The sequence below is a fragment of the Dryobates pubescens genome, chromosome 16 (genome assembly GCF_014839835.1).
Source record: "Dryobates pubescens isolate bDryPub1 chromosome 16, bDryPub1.pri, whole genome shotgun sequence".
Taxonomy (NCBI): Eukaryota; Metazoa; Chordata; class Aves; order Piciformes; family Picidae; genus Dryobates; species Dryobates pubescens.
The window spans coordinates 18,903,488-18,929,968 of record NC_071627.1 but is presented as its reverse complement, the minus strand read 5'-3'; the positions used below and the strand labels follow the sequence as shown (position 1 = coordinate 18,929,968).

Genomic DNA, 26,481 nt, shown 5'->3' with positions numbered 1-26,481 from the left:
CCCTCCTGGGACACCTTATTTCCACATTCAGCCTTCTGCTTCTGGGCAGACAGGCTAAACTGCCACCCTCCTTTTTACTGGCAAAGCTAATTAATGATGATCTGAAAGGCAAAACCAAAATGGGTCGAAGCCACTTTTAAATCGCAAAATGAACTCCGCAAAACTTTGTTCACAAAGTCGAGGGGGAGCAGGTTTTCTCTCTTTCTTCATCTTCTACAGGCATACCTGCCAATTCACCAACCCACGATGCAGCCACCCTGGTGGCTTGACATCGAGCAGGACAGCACAACTTACTCCGAGTCAGAAAGTGAGAAGAAGAAAGATTCATGGACAGGCTATGCAGAGCTCTGGCTGACACTTTCATGTGGTATATGCAAGCAATTTGCAGCAGCTGGCAATTTGACCCTTTTCTTTTCCTTTCAAACCTTAAAGAACCTTTTTGATATAGTGTGCTATTGTCCAGGTATGATTTTTCTACACATTATTGAAATAGTAATGCTGCACAAGTGCTTGCTGCTCAGCCAGCAAAGAGATACATGAACAATTTAAGACCCAGTTTGAAGAAATCCAGTGCATAATCCTAACTGGGGAAGAGGGTATTTGAAAAAGACAACAAAGCTTTATAAGGCAACTTTGTTCAATTTGGTCAGAGTGAAGAAAAAGCAAACGAGAGCTTTGCTACCCAGCTGGAGCACAAAAGTCACAGAATCACAGAATTCATCTGGCTGGAAGAAACCTCAAAGATCATCCAAGTCCAACCCTTAACCTAGCACTGAAGGGTCAGTACTAAACCATGTCCCTAAGATCCAGGTCCACAGGCTGCTTAAACACCTCCAGGGATGATGACACCACCACTGCCCTGGGTAGGCCATTCCAACGTTTGATAACCCTTTCAGCAAAGAAATATTTTGTAACATCCAGCCTGAACCTCCCCTGGTGCAACTTGAAACCATTTCCTCTAGTCCTGTTGCTTGACACCAGGGAGAGCAGGCTTTAGAGAGAGATAAGGTCTCCCCTCAGCCTCCTCTTCTCCATACTGACTCTCTTTGCCTCAGGTCTCTGTGTGTACGTTCACAGCTGAAGCAATACATGTGCCCAGTGAAATCCAAAATGCCTCACAGCCATGAGTATTTATGATATAGCTTACTCTTAAAGTTTCAGAGACAATCAAGAATGGGAAGGGGAACTGCCCTGGGTTGTGATGAACCACAGTTACAGAAGTAGTCCTGTCTGCATATGTCAAACAAGCACATAAAAGGACAAGTACATCAAAACCTGGACCAAGTCATCAACTCCTGTAGCGTGCATCCTTTCCAAGGAATCAATGACACACATTCTTTTAAAAATGTTAGGTTGCTACTGGATTTATTTCTTAGGCCCTTCTTTTTGCTACTGAGAGTAGTGTAACATTGACAGCACCTGAAGTGTCCTAGCACGATTATTTGTTAATAATTCTTCAGACCAAGCCTCTCAACTTTGTGGTGTCAGTGTGGCACGCCACCCCACAATATGTTGCAGGTCACCATGTCTGCAGCACTGGCTGGGTGAAAGCTATCTAACCTCTCTGAAAGTCAGAGACAACTATGTTAAGGTGAGATGGGCAGGCAAAGAGGCTGCTGTATGGAACAATTCTAACACTTGCCAGAAAACATGAAATGGAGACATTTAGCATGAGGCTTTGTGGAAGGCAGGTTTGTGATTGCACTAGCCTGTCTGTCTCTTCATGCTTGCACTCATCCTCTGTTTAACTACTGGAGTATCCATTTCCCTCCTTCCTTCCCCCTCCAGGATAACGAGATATCCCACTGTGACGGTAAACAAGCAAACAAAAATCCCATACTGGTTTGTTTTCAGATCCATCCCTACAGTCATCCACTTCTGAAATCCAACCTTAAACTGGTACCTCAATGACATGCTCTGCCAGAATAACAGAATACAGTACAGCTTCTAATGACGAAAGCAGTAGCCCCAGCAAGTGTGATATATTGTCTGCCCTATTTCTCCACCTTATATCTAGTACAAAAGCATCCTTACCTGTGTAAATGAATCTTCCAGGCGTTCCCTTGCAAAACTGCTTAGACTTGTAGGACAATGTGACTTCTACAACCCCAGGGATATGTCGGGGAGGCGTCTGTACACGGATGGCGTGAGGAGTAATCAGCTAGAGGAAAACATTAAGGAGGGAGAAAAAAAAGGGGGGGAAAGCACTGTTAGATGCTGAATGCTTCTTTAATAACACTTTCCTTCTCAGATGACAGTAAACAAGCTTTGAAACATGTAATTAACCTGTCAATGTTTGAATACAATCTTGATGTAACCCACACAAAAGCCAGTGACTACAATATTTACAAGCATTCTCCTTCTCAGCCATAACAACATTATTTCTGTTTTCATACATGGCAGGCACTTGCTTCCTAGTACAAGCATAAGCCCTGGTTTAATGCAATAACTGTAGCTTACAAGCAGCAGGATGCCTATGTTTGCTCAGGTGAACACTAGGGTCATGACAGCGTCCAACAAATCTGATTGATAAATGATAGGCAGTTGTATGTGTAAACATGACACAGCACAGACCCAGGATGTGATGCACTGCATAGCCCAAGCCCAGGCAGGATTTTCCACGTGCTGGTCCCCAGCTGACATCTGCACATTGCAAAAACAACATGTGCTGCTGTTTTAATTTTCTCTTTATTTTGTGGAGGTATGACAGATTACTGCAGAAATGCAAAGTTTGGCTTCTGAAGGATGCTGGATCTTTTCTTGCAGATGATCACAGCACTCAAAAGAGAAATACCAAACATAACCATCTAACCACTGCTTCCAGTCTGCCTTCACTGCAGTGACTGACACACATCTGAGAGGGCTTCTGCAGATGTGGCTTGACACAGTAATACAGAGACAAACATAAATTGCTTGTTAATGAGGATCCCAATCCTCTTCACACAAAAGATGGGAGTGGGTCAGAGCTGCACTTTCTAGGCTCTAGATAATTTTTGCTGTTTCAGGATTCTGGACTGGATTTAAAGCATAGTCCTTGAAATTATTGTTAGAGCCATATAGAAGTTCATTAATTAATAGTGTGTTAACTCAAATCTCTGCTGCACTTAGATACTAAAGCATTATCCTCCCCATCACTGAAATGCCATCTTCTTCATTCCTTATGCTCTTTCAGACAAGCACAATACAAAGAGCTACGCAGAAAAGGTGACGTGATTGTGTCCAGCAACCAAGATACAGCTTTGGCACACAGATAATCCTTCTCTAGCAGACTGTGGCACATTAATACACTTCTGGAGAGGCAAATAACCAAAATCATAACCTGCCTTGACAGTGAGCGAAGACATGGGCACCCTATACACACAGTCAATTGCTCTGTGCAGTTGGCCAAATTGTGTCCTGGATTAGGGAATATATTTTGATAGATTTCCTTTTTTCTTTTAAATAAAAAGTTGAATTCATTAATATTTTTACTAGGAAGCAAGTATTGCAAATTGTAGTGAGATCCTACCAAAACCCCAGACTTTTAACCAGTTCTTTGTTTAGGGGACAGGACTAAAAAAGCACAGCAGCAGAGTAATGTCTGTCTGAGAGCCATCTGTGTTACTGAGGGAAATGGCATGTACAGTAGGAAGTTCCCTATATTTAAAATAAGAAAATGAATATTAAATCCAGTTGAAGATTAAAACCAAAGTTACCAGCATCAAATGCTCCAGAAGACATTCAGATCCACAGAAGTCATAAGCTGGTTTAGAAATGGTCAGTTAGGAATTGATGCTGCCAACTGTGAGCTCCAAAGAACATGTTTTGGGCTCTGCTTTGAAAGCCTGGGATTTAGAAGCTTGTTTATTTTTAAAGTAAACCTGCCATTTTCCCCAATTACTCCCTCTATCAAGTGGGCTAAAAAAAAAAACCCTACAACAAACCAACAAAAAATAACCCCCCCAACTTCCAAGGATTGCTGTGAGTTAAATGGAGTTGTTTTAAAGCTGGGCTAACCAAAGCCTATGAGTCTAAGTCAAATTCTCTACACTCCATCAATAGTCAGCAGGGGCAGAAAGCACTGCCAAACAGCAATTTATTTCCAGTGTTGTAGACACCTCTTATGTGGCTGCTCTCTGGAAGCATCTACCTTTACCCAATGAACCAAGATGTCAAACTTAAACTAAATGCTTAACTGTCGGCAGCCAAACATAGCTGAGAGAAATCCCATCCCCAAGTGGTTCTAGTTAACTGAGTGAACTGGCAAGATGAGAAAAGATTTGTGACATTTTGAGGGGGAAAATATTTGCAAAACCAGCAAGGATTTTAATACTAAAAGGTTAACATGTTGATCTTACTACATCAGCATATTCCTTGCACCCCTCACCCAATTCTGGCATGAGCTATACAGGCAGCTTCTGGTTGCATCTTCGAATTTCCCAGCATTTACTGGTCTGTCACCACTTTAATGTTCTTTAAATATAATTTGTGGCATTTTCCAATACTCATCTTCCCTGGTTCCCAAGAAACGTCTGACCTATTTATGGTCCATTGTTAAAGAGAGCTGGAGAGAGTTAAGCAAGTTTCCTGGTTTTTTCTCCACAAACAGTTTGGTTTTCCTTTGTGCTCTGAAGTAAATAAGTTTAACTGTGTTTAAAACCACAAATATACAATAATGTCGCCCACACATTCCCCAAGGGTGAACATTATGTCTGAAATCCTATGGTTTAGGATACTCAGGATATATTTTACTCCTCTATTCTCTAGAACTAAAGGCTTGGGAGTTATGCCAGGAGATTACACGTACCTTTTCCTCCTGAGCATCTGCCACTGACCGTGTCAGGCATACAGTGTTGAGCTAGAAAGACCTTTGTTCTAGGTCAGGTCACAGTTCTCAGGCACACAGAAAGGAACAGACCAGTTTGTTTTTGCACCAGTAGTCCCATATATTGCTGTCATATCAATAAATTTTCTTTAAGGGACAAACAATGTCACTGCATTTCAAAACTTGCCCTCTAAGCCTCACCTTTGATGTTGAACTCCAGATCCCTAATGCCTTATGGACCTGGACCAGCTCTCCCTAACTCTGTTTTGCAGCCTGAGTGCCCAGAGTGTGCTGCACAAGTCTGGGTACTCCAGAAACACCCACAGCAAGAGCAAATCTGCCCTAGCTTCAATAACTTCAGGATTGTGGGATATGTCCCTGTCTACCCCATCAATCTCTGGCTTGACCTTGGGGATCTGCTCCATCTTTTCCTAGCACATTTTCTCCGCTCACACTGTCGTAGGCTGTGTTTTCTTCAAGGCACAGTCTGTTTCATATTTGCATGTAAAACACCTGGAAAAGCTGAGCTATTAGCATTAAGGGACATTAAAAGTAAAGAAATTACTTAGGGAAGCCTCTAAGCCCCAAACTGTTGGAGGCTGGTAGAGTGTTCTGGGAAAGCATCACATGCTCACTCCATTGTTTTTATAGACATCTGTCATTGCCCACTGCCACACACAGGATACTGATCTAGGTGAATCTTTGTGTCTGACCCCATACAGCCATTTCTGTGTTCCAATCTAAGGTGGGAATTGGTGCACTGACAGCGCAACAATTGTAGCAGCGACATGCCAAGAATTAAGAATTTGTAAACATGAGTTAAGTACACTTCTGAACACAATTTTCAAGTGTAAATCTTGAGTAAGGCCTTGACTTGTGAGCTGGAGGGTGAGCTCCAGCCAAAATCCCAGATCCAGCTTCCTCTTTCATTCCTGCATTTGGCTAATTGAGATCTGGAGCTGGACATAAACCTAGTAATTGGACTCTTGCTCTTATCTTGAGGTCAACTTATCTGATAGTTGGCAACTGCACTAACTGTTTGATCTAAACTCCTACATGTCAGTTGGGACATGCTGTGGATTGTGTTGAAACTTGAGTTAGAGACCTTCAGAATGGAGGGAGGTGCGTGTCCTTCAAAATCCAAAACACATTTGGTTCGAGTGGGTACAAGGAGCCTCTTTCTGTGGTTTGCTAATGTATTCTAGACATTCTTGTGTGATACAGCATCATTTCACACTCTTCAGAGTGCCAGGTTACTTTCTTTTTTTACAAGTGACATTTTATAAGGAGATGTCATTAATCTGAGTCACCAGTTTATTTTCGCATGCTTGAGCTCTGGTTTGTGGTTAGGGAAATGGTGACAATCCGTCACAAATTTAACTTGGACTCTGTCTGAAGAGCACCATTAGGAGGGAAATGAAGAGAAATCCCACCAACTGAAGGTAGCACCACGGTTTTCAGTGGCAAAGAGGATCCTCAAGATGCCTATAGTTTAAAAAAATTCTCCAGTGACTTTTCATGCCTCCATCCTGGGCACGCAGATGCTGCTTAATAAACCTTAGTTTTCAAAAAGAGGGCGCCTACTCGTTTTTTCAGAATGAGTCAGACCTCCAAAATAAGCACTCAGAAACAGAGACTTCCAAAACCAATAATAAACATAAAAAGCAAAACCAAAAAAACTGTGCCACAGAATTTGATTCAGCAGCATTAAAATAAATAAATAAATAAATAAAAATCAACCTCCAGAAAGCCAAACCAACAAAAAAAAGAAACTCAGCCTCTGTTTTTGTGCTGTACAAAGGTAACAGAACTGACATTTCAGTGCTTCATCTTTTCTTAATATAAAAGAAGGGGGTGGGGGGGGGAAAGAAGTTGTGTCCAGCTGACTCTGTGCAGCTGGAGGAATGTTCTTGGCAGGAGAAGGTTTGAAGAAATAGCTCATTTTAAGCAAATATTGTGGAATATTTATAAGAAACTAATTTTGTCTTCGTGATCGTGTATTTGCTCTGAAACTCGACTCTCCGAGTTCCAGCCTCCCCAAGTAAGAGAGAGAAACAACAGAGGATTTTTATCAGCAGCTCAGATTTGGAATACTTGCAACAATGCACAGCTCCAGGACGCCGAGTAAAAACCTGCAAATAACAACTCCCTTTGTGGACTGGACAAACAGACAGGCAGAGTCTATCTGGCAAACAGACTATTGCTGGGAGTTGTCTGTCCAGATTCAGCATGTGCACACGATATACCAGTGCTGTTTGTTTGTCTGTTATGAAAGTCCTTCCAAAAAAAAAAGAGAAAAGAGGCATTAGATGGCCCATTTTGCTGTACTCTAAAAATATCAAGGGCTTTTAAAGTCATTTTTATAAAGTAATATGGGAGGTAAGGATTAATTGAACCTCCTGGCTTAGGGTATCTGCATTTCTGCACAAAATTAATGTGACAAATTAAGTTTTTATTTAGTTCTCCCTGGCTGAGAAAGGTTGTAATTATGTTAGAGTGTTTACAGCTAAAACATATGCTTAAATAATAAATATGTGTTTCAGAACCCATTTCAAACCTCCTTTTTTACCACAGTCAACTCTGTTTCAAGCATATAAATATTTCAATTACAAAACTTGAATACATGTAAAATAAATTAAAAATATATTATTTACATTTCAAATTATTTATAGCATATGCTGCTTGACAGCAACAAATTCACCCTTAGAATGAACATTTCTTTTTTCCCTTTTTGGCTTTTAACTCTGCTTCTAAACTGTGGTGGGATATCTATTTTAAATATCAATGCATCTCAGGTACTTGGATCTTGCTATAATAAAATCTGAGTAATATAGGACCTTTACAATAATTATCTTCACGGCACCTCTCCAAAGAAGATTGCTAATCTTATTACTCTGTTAGAGAAAGGGAATTGAACTTTAAGCAGATTATGTGATTTGCCCAAGGTCCCAAGCAAAGTCTGTGGCAAAATGATGCTTAAATTAAAAACTAGACTTCATCCCCCAAACCACCTGCAATTATAACTGAAAGGGAAGCTAGAAACATCCATGTGAAAATGCTCTCCGAAACTCACTCTTTTTTCTTCAGTTTCCACCTATCTACTACTGGTTTGGATTTTCTGCAGCTCAGTTAAAAATATGTTTTACATAGAATACATAGATCCATAAGAGACTTGGAGACTTGATGGGGTGCTTGGTGCCATGGTTTAGTTGTTTAGGTGGGTCGGATTGATTGATGAGTTGGACGCGATGATCTTGAAGGTCTCTTCCAACCTGGTCTACTCTACTCTACTTTACTCTACAACAGGATGGACTAGAAAATTATTCTTGAATTCAATGAAAAAAAAACCAAAACCAAACAAACAACCTGGCCAGGTTTGCTCCAAACTGGGCCTGCCTGGGAACTCAGGATGAATTTGCTCCAGGTTTTAAAAGGTACTGAAATCCAGAAGATGGACAGTACAGTTAAAACAAACCTATTCTCCCTGGCTACTGAAAAAGCACTAGACCTTGGGAAGGCAAGTGAAAGAATTAATTTTGTTCTTCCTAGATGGCTCGTATGTGCCATATGTATGGTTACAGATGACTATATATATGTTTGCATATATTTGTATGCTTACAGGTCACTATTATTTAGGTTTCAGGCAGCTCATGCATTTCTGCACTTGTTTAGCATGTCTTTCTTTCTTCTTTTAGAATTTCCACCCCCCCCCCCCCATATAGGATTTTCTATTGCTCTCATAGGCTATGAAACTGAGAAGTAATTTGGTAAGGGAGAGACAGTGAAATAGTCCCAGAGTCAACCTGCAGCCTTCTGCAGTACATACAGACTTTGGTCTGGACCCCTTCTAACATTATTAATTCTATGACAATGCCTTGCAACCATCGCAAGCAATGTTTTGACTAACACTCACTCTCCTGAGATTAGAAATTGCCACTTAATGGCACCCACTAATAAACAGATCAAGATGTATAATGAAAGATCCAATTCTGCAGTACCAAAAAAATCAGAGCACTTTCCTCCCAGCCTCTTCACCTTTCCCTGTTAAATGTCTGTAGCCATAATAGCTTCAATCTTAACACACAAAATGCTTACACTGGACCCAGGGGGCACTTTCATGATCACATAAGGGCTTCAGAATAGAGCTCATTTATATATCTCCTTTTCTGAGAACGTCCTTTCATCCACATGTCCTCAAGTGGAAGGATGATAGAGGGAGAACAGTGAAGCCCATGAAGGGCATTAGAGAATACTCTTCATATGGAAAAAATGCTGCCATATGTGCAATGGAATCAGCGGTGGGAATGTGCTGGATGTGAATTAAGCTATGGTGTTGATTCAGGATTTGTAAGATTTATAAGGCAAAGTATCAGAAGATCCTTAGTCACTAGGTAAGGATTGTATATCTGTTTTGGAGGTGCTGGTTTGTTAGTGTGTTTAATTCAGTATTAAAATAATGGGGGGGAAACAATTCCTATAGAAGATCAAAAATGCTTATGGAAAGCCACAAATGCAAAATGTAAACCCTTCCTTGGAGCTCTCTTTCCATGCCAGTGAAGCCAGTGGGAATTCTGCCCTGACACCTACAGTCCTGAGCACTCAAAGTATCTGTTTGGACAATGCTTCCCAGGTTTTAATTTTCAACAGGCTCTTGGGAAATATCAGGCTCCATGTTTAATTATGTGCCATGAGAAGAGAGGAATTAGGAAGCTGGGAGGAACAGCAAAAGCAGAGAAGGGATAAGAAACCTAAAAAAAGCTTACTGTGAAACTACAGAGGCCCTGCTAGGTATGATGAGTTTGTATTTCCCATTGTGGATACCATACTGTGTATTTGGTTGCTATTACAAAAAAAGATACTTACAATGAGTGCCTAGACTTTAAGGATATGCTCTTCAGAGGTGCTGAATTTCTGCGGTCTCCACCTCATTGAGCTGCAGCTACAAGCTGCCAGTTTCCCTGGAAAGCAGAATCACCTAAACATTTGTTTCCTGTGGGCCCTTAGCTATTGTAGTGCTAAACGCAGAATTATTCACACAGGAATTTATCCTTCCCTTTGCTGGGGGAAAAAGAAAGAAAGCAAAGAAAAAGAAAAAAAAAAAAGAGCTAAATTCTGGGCCAGTGAGAGGAGATGCAAATCCCCTGGCTGTAATGGATTTCTGCCACAGGTAAAGCTGACTAATTATTTTCATAAAACTGAATGGGGAAAAGAAAAAAAACTTCACATCTCAAGATTTGTTGCTGATTTAGCGTGTGGCACAGAAAAAGGACAGGCTAGCTACAAGCTAGACAAAGCTATTAGACATTACCGTTCAGACAACACCTACCTCACTCCAAACCAGCATGGTGCCGAATATGACCTGTAACCCATCAAAGAAATTGTCTCCTATGATGATGACAGTGGCACCTCCTGTAGTCCATCCTTCACTTGGACTGATGGCTTTGATACATGGTGTAGCTGCTTTTCAACAGACATGAAAAAGAGAAGTATTCTGCTGTTAGAATCAGATTTTAATGATAGAAGACTTGAGAAAAATAAAATAAAAGGATCTTTCTTTTTTTTTTTTCCTCCCCCTTACTAACACAAAGATTTCAGCAATCACATTCTTTCTAGTATATGTGCATGACCTCAAACTGTATCTTTGGAAGTGTGGGTTTTTTTTCTCAATTAATTTCTGTTTGGTTTTGGTATCTACACCCCAAAAAAATGAATTTTTTTTTATGCCTACATTAACAAAAAAAAAATAAAAATCACAGCATGATGGGCAGAGACCAATTGGAAATCAGGACAAATCCCTATCTTCATTTGATAGGAAATGCACACTACCTGAGTTCATAAAACAGTCTCCAGTGAGCTTGCTTTTTTATCCATCATAACCTAAATTCATCAAGGAAATGCCTATAAATATTGTGCAAAATATTGGCTAAATTAAAAAAGGGTGTAACCTTCACCATTTCTTTAACTACTCTGCAATCAGACCCAGGTTGTTCTGGTATTAAACCACCCTGCCCTTCTTAATGCTTTGGCTAATAAAGACAGACAAAACCAAACCCCACACCCCTGCCATCCAGTCACTGCAGTTTTGTGTCCCCACATTCACTAGCCACTTTCTTGGCATCCTATGTACAAAGCACCTTCTGAGAGGACATTGAAAACTCAAGTGCTGCTCATAGTAAGCTCAGATCTTGGTGTAAGATCTTCTGATTTTAAAATATCAAAGCAGAAGCATCCTCAACTTTATATATTGGTAGACCAGGGTAATATAAGCATCTACATTAGGATTCTCCTCCTGTGCAGTACTGCATCACAGTGCTGCACCCATGAAGTACTTGATGTGACCATATAGCAGCACAGCCCTTGCCTTACATTCTTCTAATTGTAAAGACAGCAAATTAGTTTGTTCACAGAAGCATACTTTAAAATGCTCCAGACATAAAGCACTGAAGAGACTCTGTGTGTCTATGGTTATTTAGTGAAGTTCTGGTCAGTTGGAAATAATTTCAAGAGTCCGTGAGGTTGGTGAGAAGCTCCATCCTCCCAGCCCTGGGCAGGGCAGGTGGGTGTGGAGCTGGGAAGAAAGAGGGAGCTGGAAAGGGAGCTGTTGAGTCACCCGTAGCAGTGAATGTTTCTGTGGACACTGCTACAGACTCTCACCACCAGTGATGGAACTCATGCATAGGGAGCAAACAGATCCCATCCCTACCTACAAAAGGTTGTAAGCATCAGGCGCAAACTTTTCCACTACTTAAGCTGCTGGGGATGCCAACTCCAGTGAAAAACACAAACACACAGGGAGAATAAATCATTACCCTACTCCAAACTTGGCAGAGCACAGCCATCAACTTTTACATGAGCTAACAAAAGAAACATCCTAACATCACCATCATGACAATGTAGCGCACAGAAGTTACTTCAATATGTTGAATTTGGATTCAAGTTACTTGCATAAAGCTGCGTGTAAAAGCCATTGCAAAGTCCAAACCCAAATGCTTCCCTTTCAGCCGAGCTCACAGCAAGGGATTTACAGTGAAAGCAGCTTATCAAAATGCCATCTAGCCCTTTCACAGAATCAAACATTCAATAAATAAGAACTAAAATCACTTCCAAATCACACCCTTCCCAGTATTTCCCTGTTGCTCGTGGCCACACCCACAGCCCCAAGTAAAACCCCCAGATAATCAGTTTCCCATGTGGCAGAGAATGAGCTACTTTTCTTACAGATTACAAGCAACATTTTTTTTTTCCTAAATACCAGTGAATAATAATAATAAAAAAACCCAACCCAACACAAAACTGTTTGAGGCCATAAGCCATTAACAGAAAACATATGCAGGCTTCAAAATGATAGATTCAATTCATCTTTGAAATGAATACAAGACACTGTTCTCCCGTTCTGGGTCCCCACTAAAACTCCTGCTGTTTATCTTGTGAAGTTTTCTGTGGTACCCACACTGTGCTCACAGGTGCAAGGTGCTGCCCTGTCTGTGCTGCCTCATCTGTTGGATTCTGCTACTTTATGCATGTATGAGCTTAATATCGGTGGTGGTTTTAGGCTGTACCTCGAAAATTTTCCACAGATCTTGAACAGAAAGTGGTAGAATGTAAATAAATTACCACTGGATGTAAAAAGGAAAATAATGGTAAGTTCCAAATAATCCCCTTGGACAGATACCTACCATAAAATTTTGTTTTATAAATTAACTTTCTCTCTTTTTGCTTCCTTCACTCTGGCAGATACTAGCTTCTGGCTGTGCTCACCTTGGCTGTGTTCTTTGGTGTGGTTAAGTAACTAACAGCAACTCTCTGCTCTTTCTCTTGTCTTGTATACAGGGGGGAAGGAAGGGAGTAGGGAGTGGGGAAGCTATTAGTAGCCCCCTGGTTTGTCCAGAGGGATTCTTGCATTGTGTATAAACTGTACATGTATGTAAATATTGTATATTTTGTACATATTTGTCACATTTCATATTTTAGATTTGTTTTGCTTGTAAACACAGCCTCATTTGCTTCCACTGAGCTAGTCTGGCTCAGTGTTGCCATGACTTTGAGTGAACAGGTCCTTGTGCTAACCTGGGGCTGTGGGCTGTTCCCTAGGACACTCTCACCCACACAGTCAATGTGACCACTCATATGTGTAATTTTATTTAAATATGGAGCAATTGTGCTGAATCAGTGCCTCGTTGGAACTGCTGGCAATAGCCCAGGACATCTCTTCTGAGGACAGAAACTCATTACTTAGTGGTTTAATACTCAGGGCAGGTTGGTACCCTTACAGGCACTACCCAAGGAGCAAGGAAAACACTGTGCATTCCCAGAGGATTTCAGGATATTATTTTCCCTTAGGAACAGTCACAAAACCCAGTAGAACTTCCCAACTTTCCCCCCACAACTTCTCTGACTCTAAAATGCAAGTGTCTGTAAAGTCTGGCAGGGCTGCACAAAGGTGCCACCCCACAAGGGAAGCTCTGCTGCAGGACTGATCGCCAAGGAGACGTGCTAAGGGAAGCATACAGAGTGCTACCTGGTTTGAAGGCACAAACCATGTTTATACAATGACATATTTGCAACAGCCAGTGTCGTTTGGGACACGGATCTTACTAAAACTTTGCCCTTCCCAGGCCTTTTCCTTGGAGCACCAGGAAGGAGGACAGAAGAATCAGGTGCCATTTGCCAGCATCACCACAGGTAATGTTGGGAGAGGGACAAGACAATGACCTCAGCTCTATTTATGCCCCTGGTACAAATGTTTGGCCCGCTCATGCCCTCAGCTCTTCATACTTCTTCTGTTAATCACTTGGCAACTTCCAAAGCGCTGTCTGGAAGGTGTTTACTTCTGTGCAACCCTAAAAAAACCAGAGCTTTTCATTGGAGATCGTGATTTTTCTACATTTCATTTGGGTCACAAGAGAAACCAAAATACAGAATTTTTAAAGTTTTTGTTTTTTTTTTCTCTCAGAATGCAAAGTTCCAGAATCTCTCTCTGGAGTTGATTATAACACTTTTCCATGTTGCCAAGAAAAACAAAAGATTTGCTTTCAAAATATTATCGCTTCACATGCCCTTCGGTAACACCAAGGCATCCTTTCTGAAATGTTTTTTTAAATAAATATGAGAAGAAAAAAAAAACATAAAATTTGAGGTATTCTGTAGCAAAAAAAAAAAAAAAAAAGAGAAAAAAATTAATATTTTAGTCAAAGTTGGAAACTTCACTAATAAAAAAAGCGCAGGGGAGAGCATTGGACTAGTTCTAATGAAGGCAAGGAAGGGTACATGAGTGATGACATGAACAAACTCCAGAGAAGAATCATAATAAAAAATTATGATGATACATTCTTACCTATATAAACTTGTGTCTTTGTTTATTTAATGAACAGTTTGCAGCCAGCTACAACCAGAACCAAAAGAGTTTGGTAGCCTAACTACCAGATAAGATTTTAAGACGCTTTGGCATGAGTATATTCCTCTTGCTGCATGTTTTCAGAACAGTCATTGGACTGAGGAAAAACTAAGTATCACCCTTCCAACTGCAGGCACAGACCTTGCAGCTCCTTGCTGAAGGTGATGTGGTCACATCCTCCACCTGCTGAAATGGCCTAATGGTTATGAGTCTTAATGAGCTGCTCACCTCCTTTGCATAATATCAAGGCAAATCAGCATTAACATCTGACATGTTTTATTGTGCTGCTCCTGCAGTTTGAGTTAACAGACATAGATGTTAGAGGGAGGCACTGCAATCCCAGACTTACTGAAACCAATGGGAATTGTGCCACTCACTTCAAAGCTAAGGTCTCTATCGATACATTTTAAGGATTTATGAGCAAAAAGCTTAATGACTTTCAAGGGAAACAATGTTCTTTTGAAATCTTCATCTCTCCTCAGAATATACATTATTAAAATCTTATCATCTTCCTTATGAAGGATGGTAGGTACCAACTTCAGCACATGGGTAGCAAAAAGGAAAAGTTTTTTGTTGTGTGTTGTGCATTTCAGTGTGTTCCTGCCCTCTCCTAGCTACTGATATACAGGGGATTTTTCTTCCTTCAAACTGTGACAATAAAATGATTACCCCACCACAGTTTAGCATAATGGTTCAGAAATGCTCGTGGCATATTGCAGAGTTAAAGTGGAAATTATTAGGTAGCTCTTCTTTGTTATAATAATGATCACTCCACAAATAAAAGCTCTTCTCCCAAAGGTACTGCAAGGCACAAAATGCTAATTCTGAAGATTATGTGTGCGCTTTTATTAAATATTACTCTGCCCTGTCTGTTTGAGGGCTTCACTGCTCTGATTGTTTTATGAGTGCCATGTTAATGTCAGCCCCATCTTGCTAGCAGCAGGCACACGTTTTAGCTTTTGTATGAGAGTTGATCAAAGGCCGCGTGCTGAGGGAATTGCTCAGAAAACACGGACAAGCGATAAAAATCTAACAGATTAATTGGTTTAAATTTCATTTCAGGGCGTTGAACTTTGGCTCAGGACACTAGTACTACACTACCACTCAGGGCCTAATTACCACGTTTCCAATTTGCCTCTGAACAATGCTGGGAAGGGAGAATAACAGTACTAATACTACTAAGAACAATAATAACAAAACAATGGTAATAACGTCTCTTGTACAACTAACTTCGCTTGCAGGCAATTGCACTAGGAAATCCCTCTTCTCTACATCACCATCCATCTACCTCCTGAGCACTTCTATCTGCTTCAAGTGGATCCTGAAGACAGAAGAAATAGCAGATGTCCTTAGGAGCATCAAACAACCGAATTTACAGAATCAACGGGCTACTGATTCAAGTCCCTCACAAACACGCACTGAACATCTCATACTCTTAATTAGGGACCTGTGTTTATAAACAGAGGCAGCATTTTATCCTCCAGCAGGAATGATCTATTTCAATTGATAGAAAACAGAGGCGAGAGTTAAAAACCAAAACAAACCCAAACCATATTTACCACAAAGTTTATGGGTGGCCTTGGAATAAGGGTTAATTGAGCTCAGAGGTAAATGTTCACCGAGGTGAATTAAGTGAGATGCACAGCTATCAGCAGGGCTTGGGGACTGCTCTTATTTAGCTCCTGAAATGTATTTGCTCCATGATTAATATCCAGTTTGTGCTGGCGACTGTAAGAATGACCTCGCCTGCAGTTTTTATCATGAAGTGTGGTTTCATCCTCCATTATTCCATAGATGAAGCTCTGACAACAGTTGCTGCATCACAACGGGAGTTTAAATGATGGGGTACGTGCTTGTATTTTTCTTCTCCTTAACAGCGTTGAGACACGCAAGGAGAGTTGCATAAAGGCAGTTCCAACTGGGAATTCAGAGGAACAAGGAATTTATGTCTCATCTTAGAGGAAGTACTGAAAGTATCTGGATTTTAATTTAATTTTCTCTCTTTTTTTTTTTCCTTTCCTTGGGTAAAACCTAATTCCAGGCTAAATACATAAACGAGCCACAGATTAACCCACAGTTTATGGGTCTGATCCTGTAACCTGTTAAATGTTTTTGCCAAACTGCTGGCAAATCGGTCTTAAGCACTCAAAACCATGACTTATTGAAGTTGTGATTCAACAAACCACTTAAGTGCTTAAAAACCCATCCAAAGAAGCTGCAGAATAAGGAACTAGATTTTTTAAAGATAGTTGGGCAGTGCTCTGTGCAAAGCTGCCAAGAGCTATGCAATATATACAGAAGTGGGGTTTCCCTTTTCAAAAAACCACTTAGGTTAGATGTAGACCACCCTGTGCAGTGCAGAGCTCATCCAACCTCACATGAGAACTAGCAACAGAGCTGACACACTAGTGCCAACATGCTGATTTCAGGAACTAAGCTGCTGTGTCTACTCAGTATTGCAAAGTAGCAGCAATTCAGTGGTAACTCTGGGATTTCTATAGCATTTTTATATCATCTGGGTATCTCATAGTTATGGAAATCACATAAGGTTTGTGACTCCAAGCAAGGCAGTGCCTGGGAATAGCCTGAGCCTAAATTCCTTTCTCACAGCACGCTGAACCCAAAGGTGTGTGGCACTTGTTGGGATGTTCAAGGTCCCTTTGAGCAACATTTTTACTTTAGTAAGGTATATTTCTCCTAAAAAAGGGAGAAAAATGTTATTTTTTCTGGAATGATGGATTTACACAGGTATTATGCAGGGGGGGAAGAGTTATTCCATTTATAATTTTTTTAATTACATATTTTCCACATTTAGCACTTTGAGAGACTGATCATGAGGGGAAGGGCAGCTCTTCTTATTTTTTGTTTTTCAGATCTGAAATTCACATTTTTCCAATATTTGCCAACTTGAGAGAATGAACCAAATATTTGGGGGGGGGGGGGTGGGGGTGGGGGGGTTGAGTCAGGCTGTTTTGTTGCTAATTCCTGAGAAGCAGGACTTATCATCTGCTCACCTACTTGGATCATGCCGAAAGGGCAAACCATAAAATATGTGTGTGCCCTTGTAATGGTACTGTTCCAGTCTAGTGTGCAGAGGCATTGCTGGAGCTGTACTGAGCACAAGCAACTGAAGTTTGCCAAACCAGCTTTCATGGGAGAAGTCCACAGGAGCATCCCAAAGGGTTAGTCATAAACACAAGGAAAGAGAATGTGGCAGAATTTTCACATATTGTAGTGAAGCATTAAGTCTTCTCTCTTAAGCTAAACAATGTGTTTGCTGTTTATCTTAGCAAAGCGACGATCTTCCTGCTTTCCTTTTTCATATCACAGCCTGCTCTCTCTCCTATTCTCTCCTGACAATAAGCAGCTGCTGTGCAGGAAACAGGGTAACAGAGGTTTCCCTCTCGAGGAGATAACTCGCGCAGCTTTATGCGACACAGGCATGAGGATGTGATGCCCTGCTCCCCCCTTCCCAGCTCCCTCCTTTACAGCATCCCGGTATTTGGGATTTACCATTTGCAAGCTTTAAAGACTACAATACCCTGCCAAAAATGGTAACCACCTTCTGGTTCTTCATGACATCTGTACTAGGTGAAATCACCAAACCAAAAATATACATGCCATGCAAACCCTTCAGGTTGGGTGAAGGGAGGGAAAATTGCCTTTGCTTTTGTTTTCAAGCAGCAAAATTAAAGGTACTGCCTGTGATTTCCTGCCTAATATTTTGTATGCTCAGTTCCCATTAATGGCAATTCAAAAATGTAAATTACCTGGGACAATATTCCACCTAAGATCAATACTTAAGCCAATGTTTCTCTTTTATCCCTGCTGATGCCTCAGCTAGCAAAGTTACATTTCATGGAGGCCTCTGTGTTTCTTTCTCCTTCATGATTTCCAAAGCTCTCAGTTGTTAATCACTGCCTGAAAAACGATTGCAGGAAAAAAGGAGGCAATCTTGAATAATGAGATGTGTTATTAAAAAAGTCTGCTGTGTACTTTGCTTAAAACATTTCAATGAAAATAATAATCTCTACATGACTGCAAGAAATTTTCATTCATTCTTTTAAATGCTTTCACAAAACAGAGGGAGTTCTGGGTTGGTTTTTTTTTTGTTTGGTTTTTACTTTAGGAGGTACCTCCTGCTTCACAAAAATTAATATCAGTAAGAGTCCTTAGCTGCTCACTGCAAGTTGGTAAAACCTGATCTCCAAAAGACAGCTCCATCATGTTTGTTTGGCAAATGCTAAATTTCCCAAGAAAAAGGGCAATGTAAAAATACTTAAAGATTTGGTTAAATTCAATAAATAGGTTCAGCCAAACCACTTATTTTTCTATACACTTATATTTATATATATCTAATATATATGTAAATATTAAAATAATTTTGACATGCCTTTCTGATTTTTAATTTCAAGCAGATTTTAAGGTATAATTTTTGCATTCATCATCTTTTTGTCCCAAAGTTGGCAAATTCTCATTTTGAGTCAGCCACAAAGCAACTGTTGTGAGTGGCCTTGGCCAAACGCAGCACTCTGCCTAAACCAATGCAGCTACTCAGCTCTGGCACTGATGCAGTCTCTGCTATCTTGGGCAGCTTGGTTGCACAGGGGATATACACACACTGGATCAGGAGAAGCAGCAGTACATCCAAGAATATCTCATAGAGCCTATCAAATACTGGCAGCAATTCCATCTCCACAACTGAGGACAAGTTGCTCAGACCCAAGCACCAAACCAGAGACTAAGGCAACATGCTCTCCTCCCTCAGGGATGCACAGGCGTATTTTGGGTACATGTAAGATAAATGGTTTACTACGACCCTACAAATAATAGTACTTAAACTTCCTCACTTCTTTCTCCATCTCATTGGGTCACTTGGAAGGGCACAGAAACAGTGCTCCTAAAAGATGGGAAGCCAAAGGCAATAGCACACAGAGGACTAAGATGCGATATACACCCAAGATCACACTGTTTTATCTGAGTGTGGATTTTAAAAGGTTTATTAGTACGACAGTGAAAAAATCCTACATATCCCTCCTGTTTCAATTTCAATGGCTTCCTGCTGATTTAACTTCCACGAAGCCCAGTTAAACCAATTTGACTATTTTAAAAACAAGAAGAATGTCCAGAAGGGGACTGCATCTGTTTAAGTGCACTAAAGCTTAAAAATAGTTGCACTGATGCAATTTCTGGGTGAGGATGGAGGCAACCTTGTGAATGGAAGCCCAAAACATAAATCAACCCCAAAAGTTTTTTTCAAAACAAACATTGCTGCATAGCTCACATACCCCAAAACCTACTTAATTTAACTGACTGGTTCTTCAGTGCTGCTAACTGAAGTCTTGAACCAGAAAAGCATTTTGTAGGGTGGAACCAATCATTTACTTAGTGTTAACCCTGTGGTTTACGGTTTTGCTGAATCCCAACCTAACAGAGGGGCAAGCAGGTGCTATTTCTAAATTCATGGTTTGTTTCACCATCACTCTGGTCTCATTTTCACTTTTTTATTTCCATCAGTACCTCAATAAAACTGTAAATCTCTTACAGCAAATCTCCCTAGACTTAGAACACAGGACTAGATAAAAGCTTCTAAGCCACAGCCTCCCATCCCTGCAAGGTGTAAAAAGCTCATCATCCTCAGTACAACACTAGCGAGTCTGGATGGTCAGATGTACACTGGTACGTTATGGCCACACTGGCAATGTATAGTCAATGATATACAGACACTACTTTAGGTGAAACATAGAAGTTCAGCCTGAACCTGAATTCTCACTCCCTCAAACTAAATACTACTATAACTAAACTTTAATGATATCTTTCATTACCACAATGAAAAACAAACAATCAAAAAAACCCAGCACAACTTCACTGCCTAAAATCAGTTACAGTCCCTCCCCTCTACTGTATAGTGCAACATTTAGAAGTTCAGCTGAGATTCTACAGCAAGCAATTTATTTCATCTTGATTTGAAAAAAAAAAATAATAATAATAATTCCAACTGAAATTAATTTTTAGCTGGAGTCTCTTTGTTCAGCAGAATCTCTGCCCCACAACAGAGAGCTTGCCGTAATCGTCTTTCAGCAACAGAACAACCCCCGTAGAAACACAAAGCAGTTGCAGCAGGGACAGAGAGTGCCTGTAATCCAGTTTCTTCAAGGGAAATTCAAGTACCCTAAGAGTTCTTATTCCTCATCTGATTTCTTTCACAAATCCCAGACTGCTCTCTAATGCAATTTTCTGGAGTCTGAGAATCATAAAGTCAAATATGAACAAGTCTAGTGGAAAATCTGTGACGCTAATCTTGGCCTACGTTGTATTTTTAACAGGCACTGAATTTGTGCGCCGGATTATCCAGATGGCCATACAGGAATCATCCTGATAGGATTAAACCTTTGTGCTGAACTCTGCTCCATCTGTTCTCGGAGGTCTGCCTATCGCTATCGGAATACGAATGTTTAGCCTGTGTCTAGCACCACAACTGAACGCTTCTGCTTCCCACACGCACATGCGTGTGCGCACACACATATCCTTGAGCACTTGATTAGTAATGTGAGATGAAGTTAGCCTGAAGTTTACCACTAAAGAAACATATTGGTTTTATTAGTTGTTTGGAGAACAAAGTACGCAATATCTAAATTCAAACAAAATAAAAGCTTTTTTGTTGTTGTTCTGGGACTTGTTCAATTCATTAAACCATAATACTGCCATAAATTTACAGATGAAGGCATGATTAAACATCAAGCAGCAAGGCTCTTCATCTTTGAAATCTATTAGTGGATGAGAATGCATGACACAATCGCACTTTGAAGATATCAGGGTTAAATACTCCAGATTAAAAACCAGCTAACAACAAAACACATGTGTGCACACAGCGTTGGTAGCTGTAATTTTGCAGCTCGATCTAGTCACAGGCCAGGAACAAAAAAGTAATAATCAGTCCCAGATAAAGAAAAGCTTATTCCCATTAATGCTGCTTTCTGCTTTTATTATCTACTAATGACAGTCTTCTGCATGCAGTGTTGCAGCCTGCCAGATGCAGCAAAGATCCATATTCATCATGCGCAAAAACTGCGCTCAGGCTGTCTCTGTGACAGGTTATGCAGAGCTGCCAAGACAGAGACCAAGGTCCGATGGACAGCCTCAGGTTTCCAGGCCCTGGGCCAAAGCAAAAGGTAGGGAATCTGGCTCTTCTGCAAGAAAAGCATCCCAGAGATGGTAAGGTTTAACTAAATTGCCATCCTGGCCAGAAATACACTACGAACTAATGACTACCTGGGATAGGAAGCAGGGGGACAAGAAAAACAGAACAATTCAATTGCTGTTGCTATCATTATTATTATAAGGCAGGTTTGATTCAGGAATGTAATACACTACTCAGACCATGTTTGTGATGGCAGTGTGACAGCAATGGAGGCAACATAACCTGAACTGCATTTCATGCAGCACTGTTGCAAAGACTGAGACCCCCTTGTCTTAACTGTGCAGTGTCTTTCAAAATGTTTCTTCCTCTGTTCTCTGTGCTGCTCTGAATGCAGGGTCAAGCATCCCCTCCCAGCCATTCAGGATTTGCTTGCAAAAACACAAGCATAAAAATATATTTATAGTTCATAGTATCTGTCCAGCAATGACACCACATAAAACCAGCACGCTGAAAATCTGAGAAGTGAATATCTTGGACTCAAGCCTACAAATGCTTAAAGAAGTTGTTCTTTCAATGTGTCTGATAAAGTCAGGCTATGCTTTTATTTATTTAGGGTCATATTCAGACCACCTACCTAAGGCACTGCAGTACGTAAGAAGTCAGACTCCAGCTCTGGCTGGGTGAGTTGGTCTGCCTATGTTAGGATCTTCTTCCTGCTGTACAATGAGCAGAGATGGGCAGACACCTCTGGAAGCCTGGAGACTCATGAGTTCCATGCTTGCTCCTGAAGGTACCAAGGGACCTCAGCAAGATGATATCATAGACAGGAAGCAGCTAGAAGCAATCCCATAAAAATATTTGGCAGCTAATCCTGAACAGGCACCTGACTCTGGGCTTTTGAGCATTTACTTCTGCCCAGGCTCAGATGAATGAGGCAGCAGCACTTGCTGGTGCCATCAAGGTCACAATCTCAGGAAGGGGACAATTTTCCCCAACAGGCTCCAAATCAGAGTTGCTTTACCTTTCAGTTCCTCAGAGAGCCAGAAGTGGTCAGAGTCTTCCCCCCACCCCCTTCTCTACGTCTCCTTAAAGAGCCCAAGAGGTTGAGCAGTGCACTCACCTGAACATACTGTGGCAAAGCACTGTGACCTCAAACCCCAAGCCACAAACTAAAGCTGTGGCTGGAAAGATGAGCAGCACTGTGGTCAGGCCTGCAGTTTACCTCTGAGTGCTGGCCTTCCCTCTCAGCATGGATTGGGTAACACCAAACCTATGAATTCCATATGTAAGCCTGGGTTTGCAGGGAACAGCAACATGAGCTGTCTGTTCAGTGTCCAACAGCAGGGGAGATCTACCACGTCTGCTGCCATTTCACAACCCAAATGGGACCTCTGTGGGAAACACACTTTGATTTTTCGTGGGATAGATACAGAACCTCTGAGAGAGCTGCTACAAAACCATAATGATATGGTATTAACCAGACATAATTGATTTTGAATTTCCTTATGCTCCCTTTGCTAACAGACACTTCAACAGTAGCACAGTAAAAGCACATAGGTTCCTGCAGCTTTTGGGACCAGATTTTTGGAAGAGCTCAGCTACCCAGTAGTTCTAGTAAGCACCTAATGGAATTTTCAAAGTACATGGTGTACAGCCATAGAAATTCTGTAGCTGCCATTTAGGTATCCCTCTAAATACCTACCTGCAGCTTTAGGCATCTTGGTGCTTTGAAAGCCTGCCTTTAAGTCCAGGAATTTACTAAAAGATTACTGTGGGGTACTGAGACTCTCAGATGACCACTGGACTCACAAAAATGGATCACAAGTTCAGAAAGTCCTAAACATACACTTCATGAAGGACAGCATCTTGGCAAACATCTCACAGTGGCCCTTGTACCTTAACCTGGAGAATTAAATGTTTGAACAATATATTTTGGAGACATACATTTAATCTGCTAAATTCCAGACCATTTTTCTTTTCATACAACTTTATTCTTTATCTTTTAAAAAAGCTCTCTAACCCTATTTGCTTTGCTCAATGAGGTCATACACCACCACTGCTTATTATTACAGTCACTTTCACTCTAAAGATTTGTTTTGTCACAAAAGAAAAAAAAAAAAGAACTCTAAAATCACAGAATGAAGGTGGGAAGCAGAAAGGACCAATTGTGACACACAAAGGTTTCTGGTTATGCTCAGCAAACAGATTGGGAAAAGGTTTTAAGAAACACTTTGTGAAGTTGCACTACTGGCTTTAATGAAAGCACACTTGTAGTGTCGTGCACTCCTGAAAATCTTGTGTTCTGGATGTGGGCCAAATACAAAGCCTGTCTTCATTGCAGTATTAATCATTAGTATTTCATTTTTATTGTCTACTACTAACAGTAATAATATTGATGGTAACTCAAATTAGAATAACCCCTCAAAACATCCCACCCTGGTAGGTTCCATTTCCTGCATTAGTTTCTTGATTTATGCTACTAACTCATTTCCTTGGATGTGGAGGAGCTTTGTCAAATACTCATTTTGCTGGGGAAACACTTGGCAGGCATCCCACAGTGGACAGTAACAGAGAGACCTGAATTCTCACACCACTATTCTCTCAGTTCAAAGAGATGATGTGCAGCCTGGTATGCAAAAACTACTGTGTTCATTATTTGTGAAGGTTTCCAGCCAGAATATTCTAAATCACCATTTGGGAGAAAATTTCAATCTAAACAAAATCTTAATCCTGAGCTTGCTAGCACTCAGCTGTCTCACAGGTTTGAACATAAATTCCATGGGAACAGAGACCTTTCATAATTATCAGTTGCTTCAGGATACTTAAATTCTGGGGTGTCTAACATGAAACATTCAGAAGCGTCCAGATACCTGCAAACCACTGTGACCACCATCCTTTGACAACCATGACCTTTTATGACATCCAGATGAGTGCTCAAAAAAAATCCTCAAGTTCCTGGCCTCAATCTATAAACCACAATTCACAAAATGCTTTTCCTTTGTACTCTGTCCAAATCAGCAGGATACTGAAGTGGGGTAAAAAGAAAGGAAAACAAAAAAAAATCTTTTCCCAACATAACAACAACAAAAATGACCTACAATAAGCAAAACTATGTTAGAGGATTTTGTTCAGAAATAATACCAATCATGTTAGAATTACAGAATGTTTTCTTATTTGCAGGTGTGGACATTTTAGAAGGCTGGAAAAACACTGTCTAGCAAAACTGTGCAGTATCACTGAAACACTTCTCTAATCCTAATGCCATTCTCCTCCCTTATGATACCATGGTATTAGCGACATGGTGGCCAGCAAAACAAATTGAAATGTAATGAATGCTCACTATCTGTCAATACTCATTTCTTATTTGAGTGCTCCTGAATATTCTCCTGCACTGTAGCTGTGAATTTTCTGCCAAACAGGGTAGCTAAGGTTTTTCTACCTGCGTAACTGTACTCCAATTCCTCTGAGGTCTGGAATGAAACCCCAAACCTTCAGAAAGCGGTTGGCCTAACGCTCCGAATAAGAGTCAACTCTCATGGTGGTTGGAGAATTTCCATCTGAACTTTTCTCCCTTATCCATCTGCTGTAACAAAATAGGGCTTTTTTCCACACAAATCTGAATCAAATTTTAATGACAGTTTTCCCCATGTTTTCTTCTTTCTGCAATTTTTGGAGCACACTTCTGAAAGCTCCTCTGGGAATTTCACAAAATGCACTCTATCTTCATCCAGGTACTATTTTTCCATGAATTCATGACATCCTCATAACAATAGAGGATAACAACATATCACAGCTTGACATCATTTAGATATTCTGGGGGAAGGGCTGTTTTATTTTTCATTTATTTGAAAAACATAAAGGGCAGCTACTGGTAGGGCAGCTGCCACACCTTACCTTTTTAAAATCAAGGTGTCTCCCTTTGTAACATTCTTTTTCAGTTAGATGTGACACTAGATCCTTGATAAGTGACTATCGAGTGTGAATCCTTTCTAACTGTGGCAATTGGAGTACCAAACTTGACTTTTTGGGAGGTGTTTCCACCGGCATTTATGTAACAACAATCCTTTTTATTAAAGACTAGATTAACAGAATCACAGAATTGTCAAGGCTGAAAGGGACTTCAAGGACCATCCAGTTCCAGCCCCCCTGCCATAGGCAGGGACACCGTCCACTAGAACAAGCTGCCCAGAGCTGCATCCAGCCTGGCCTTAAAAATATCTGGGGAAGGGGTTTCTACCACCTCCCTGGGCAGGCTCTTCCAGTGTCCCATCACCCTTATGCTGAATACATACTTGAACTACTTTGAATACTTTGAATGGTACCTCATAAGATTCCTGCAACATGGTGGCAGCACTGCTGGTACATATATATATACATATATAAATATACATATATAAATAATGGAATCACAAACTCAAGCCTCCAACTTTATGAATTACCTACAGCCTAGTAGCAGAACTGAAAATTCTGGAATTTCCTCACCTAAATCAACCATTAAAAACCTGCCTCCCAGAAAATCATTTAAACCCTGATTTCATGTAGCCTCAAAATAAAAATAACATCAAAATTGTTGCAGCCAGAGAGTCTAAACTTTTTACTGCTCTCCTTAATGGTTGATTTATGACCAAGACAAACACAAACAGAAGATTTTCTGCTTTCTGTTTGACATGACTGGCTGTGAGGAGGGCAGCTCCACCTACCCACCCACCCAGTTCTTGTGAAATTCTCAGTAATACCCAAAAAGCAAGCAGGGGGCTGGGTCTGCAAACAACTACTCTGCTCTGGTGAAAATTTGAAAAAAAATGTCCCCAGCATAATTCAGTAGGACATAACTGAGTTAATATAGTTTAGGCAGCTTTACAAATCTGAGTGTGCTCTGCTTTGCTAACCCAATGGATCCCAAGATTTTACCCTTGAAGGGGTCGCACCGATCACACAGCTTGACATACTGCACAGTGTCCACCACAGCAGTTCCTGAGGGAGGAATTGCTCAAACCCTTAACCTCACCCAGCTTGCTGTATACTTTTTAGGAAGATACCACGTCCTTATTCGACATTTGCAACTTACTTCAGTGGTCCCCAGAGTTGAAATATTAGTGAGATCATATTGGAGTCTTTGCCTACAAATTCTCTCAAGTGAAG

The 26,481-nt window shown here is 40.7% G+C and overlaps 1 protein-coding gene across 7 annotated transcripts in view; it reads right to left on the bottom strand.

Annotated features, from left to right (window-relative positions):
- EBF1 (EBF transcription factor 1) overlaps window positions 1–26,481 on the bottom strand; it is a 280,885-nt gene that overhangs the window by 63,848 nt on the left and 190,556 nt on the right. For 4 of the 7 annotated variants that reach the window (XM_054168246.1, XM_054168247.1, XM_054168243.1 and 1 more), the window contains exons 9-10: window positions 10,131–10,261; window positions 2,035–2,161 (exon numbers count right to left, since the gene is read on the bottom strand). In XM_054168246.1, the coding sequence (XP_054024221.1) occupies window positions 2,035–2,161; window positions 10,131–10,261 (258 nt within the window). Of the gene's footprint in view, window positions 1–2,034; window positions 2,162–10,130; window positions 10,265–26,481 lie in introns of all 7 variants that reach the window. The other 3 variants (XM_054168245.1, XM_054168242.1, XM_054168248.1) reach the window with 1 other exon arrangement.